The sequence below is a fragment of the Myotis brandtii genome, unplaced genomic scaffold (genome assembly GCF_000412655.1).
Source record: "Myotis brandtii unplaced genomic scaffold, ASM41265v1 scaffold819, whole genome shotgun sequence".
NCBI classification, from domain to species: domain Eukaryota; kingdom Metazoa; phylum Chordata; class Mammalia; order Chiroptera; family Vespertilionidae; genus Myotis; species Myotis brandtii.
Window position 1 is genome coordinate 191,389 of NW_005371320.1, and position 1,469 is coordinate 192,857.

The 1,469-nt window shown below is 64.8% G+C and overlaps 1 protein-coding gene across 1 annotated transcript in view; it reads left to right on the forward strand.

The window, feature by feature from the left end:
• Window positions 1–1,469, forward strand: part of CDC42BPB (CDC42 binding protein kinase beta (DMPK-like)) — a 64,342-nt gene that overhangs the window by 58,438 nt on the left and 4,435 nt on the right. The window contains exons 31-34 of the mRNA XM_014531622.1: window positions 696–793; window positions 887–971; window positions 1,073–1,190; window positions 1,227–1,466. Of these exons, the coding sequence (XP_014387108.1) occupies window positions 696–793; window positions 887–971; window positions 1,073–1,190; window positions 1,227–1,466 (541 nt within the window). The remainder of the gene's footprint in view (window positions 1–695; window positions 794–886; window positions 972–1,072; window positions 1,191–1,226; window positions 1,467–1,469) is intronic.

Sequence of the window (1,469 nt, forward strand, 5' to 3'; positions counted from 1 at the left end):
TGGTGCCGGGGCAGCGTTCAGCGCACAAGTGGGCGCGAGGAGCAGACAGGCGCCCCGCTGTCTGGAAGCCCTGACACTTCAGATGGGCCCGCAGGCCTCGGCTTGTGTCTTTGGAACAACAGGGGGCTTTTCAGCCGCCACCTGACGGTTGGCGTCACTCTGAGCAGGGAAAGAGCTGTTGCCGGAAAGTAGTTCGGTGTCGGAGCAGACGCCAGGAGGGAAGCCCGCCTCCCGAGGACTCACTCTGCACAGACCCGCTCGCTGGGTGCGGCCGGCAGGCTCGTCCCCCAGAGCTAAGCAGTGGTTCTTGTATGTCTGGATATTCACCCAGAACCCCGGCTCCTTGGCATCTCCTACAGGAGTTTGCATCACAGGGCAGGCCATTCGGCCCTCCCTGAATTTTGGGGTGTGGAGCCTCGAGTGTCAGCTCTGCAGGAGCCGTGTAAGAAAGCTGACTCAAACCGTTTGTGCTGCGGCTTTTGCCTGCTCCTCAGTCGGGAGCGGTGGTGATGCACGAACCTCTGGTCGTGCTGGTCTGAATCTGGGAAGGCCCTAGAGTGGGCGTGGTCAGGGTCTGTGGCCCGCCCCTCACCTGGCCCTCGGCACCTTTTGGAGGCCGGGGATGGGCCTGGCCGCTGCCCTCACCAGGCCCGGGCCGCGCCGTCCCTCACCGTGCTCTGCTCTGTCTGCGCCAGGTTGCAGCCCCTCGCACGTCACGGTGTACAGCGAGTACGGGGTGGACGTCTTCGACGTGTGCACCATGGAGTGGGTGCAGACCATCGGCCTGCGGAGGGTAAGGCCCGGGCGGAGGGGAAGGCGTGGGTGGCTTCCCCCTGCTGTGCGCCCGCTGTGCGTGCGGCTGCCGACCCTCTCTTGTTTCCAACAGATAAGACCGCTGAACACGGAGGGCACCCTCAACCTGCTCAACTGTGAGCCTCCCCGCCTCATCTACTTCAAGAGCAAGTTCTCAGGTGAGTGAGCCTCCGTCCGCTGACCGCGCCGTCCCTCCGTCCTGCCCTCTGACCTGCCGCGGCCTGTGGCTGCCGTGACCGCGGTCACCTCCCTCCTGCAGGAACCGTGCTCAATGTGCCCGACACCTCGGACAACAGCCGGAAGCAGATGCTGCGGACCCGGAGCAAGAGGCGGTTCGTCTTCAAGGTGCCGGAGGAGGAGAGGCTGCAGCAGCGGCGGTACGGTCGTGAATCCCAAAATGCCTTCTTCCCCAGGGAGATGCTTAGAGACCCAGAACTAAGATCCAGGATGATTTCCAACCCGACCAACTTCAACCACGTGGCCCACATGGGCCCGGGCGACGGGATGCAGGTGCTCATGGACCTGCCTCTGGTGAGTCCCGGGGGTGTGCTCCCATCCCCTCCTGCCGCATGGGGGCCCCCCACCCTGCCGGCCTTTCTTCACTCTGCTCTGAGCAGACCCGGAGCTCCTGGCCCGGCCTGGCCCTGGTCGGGCTG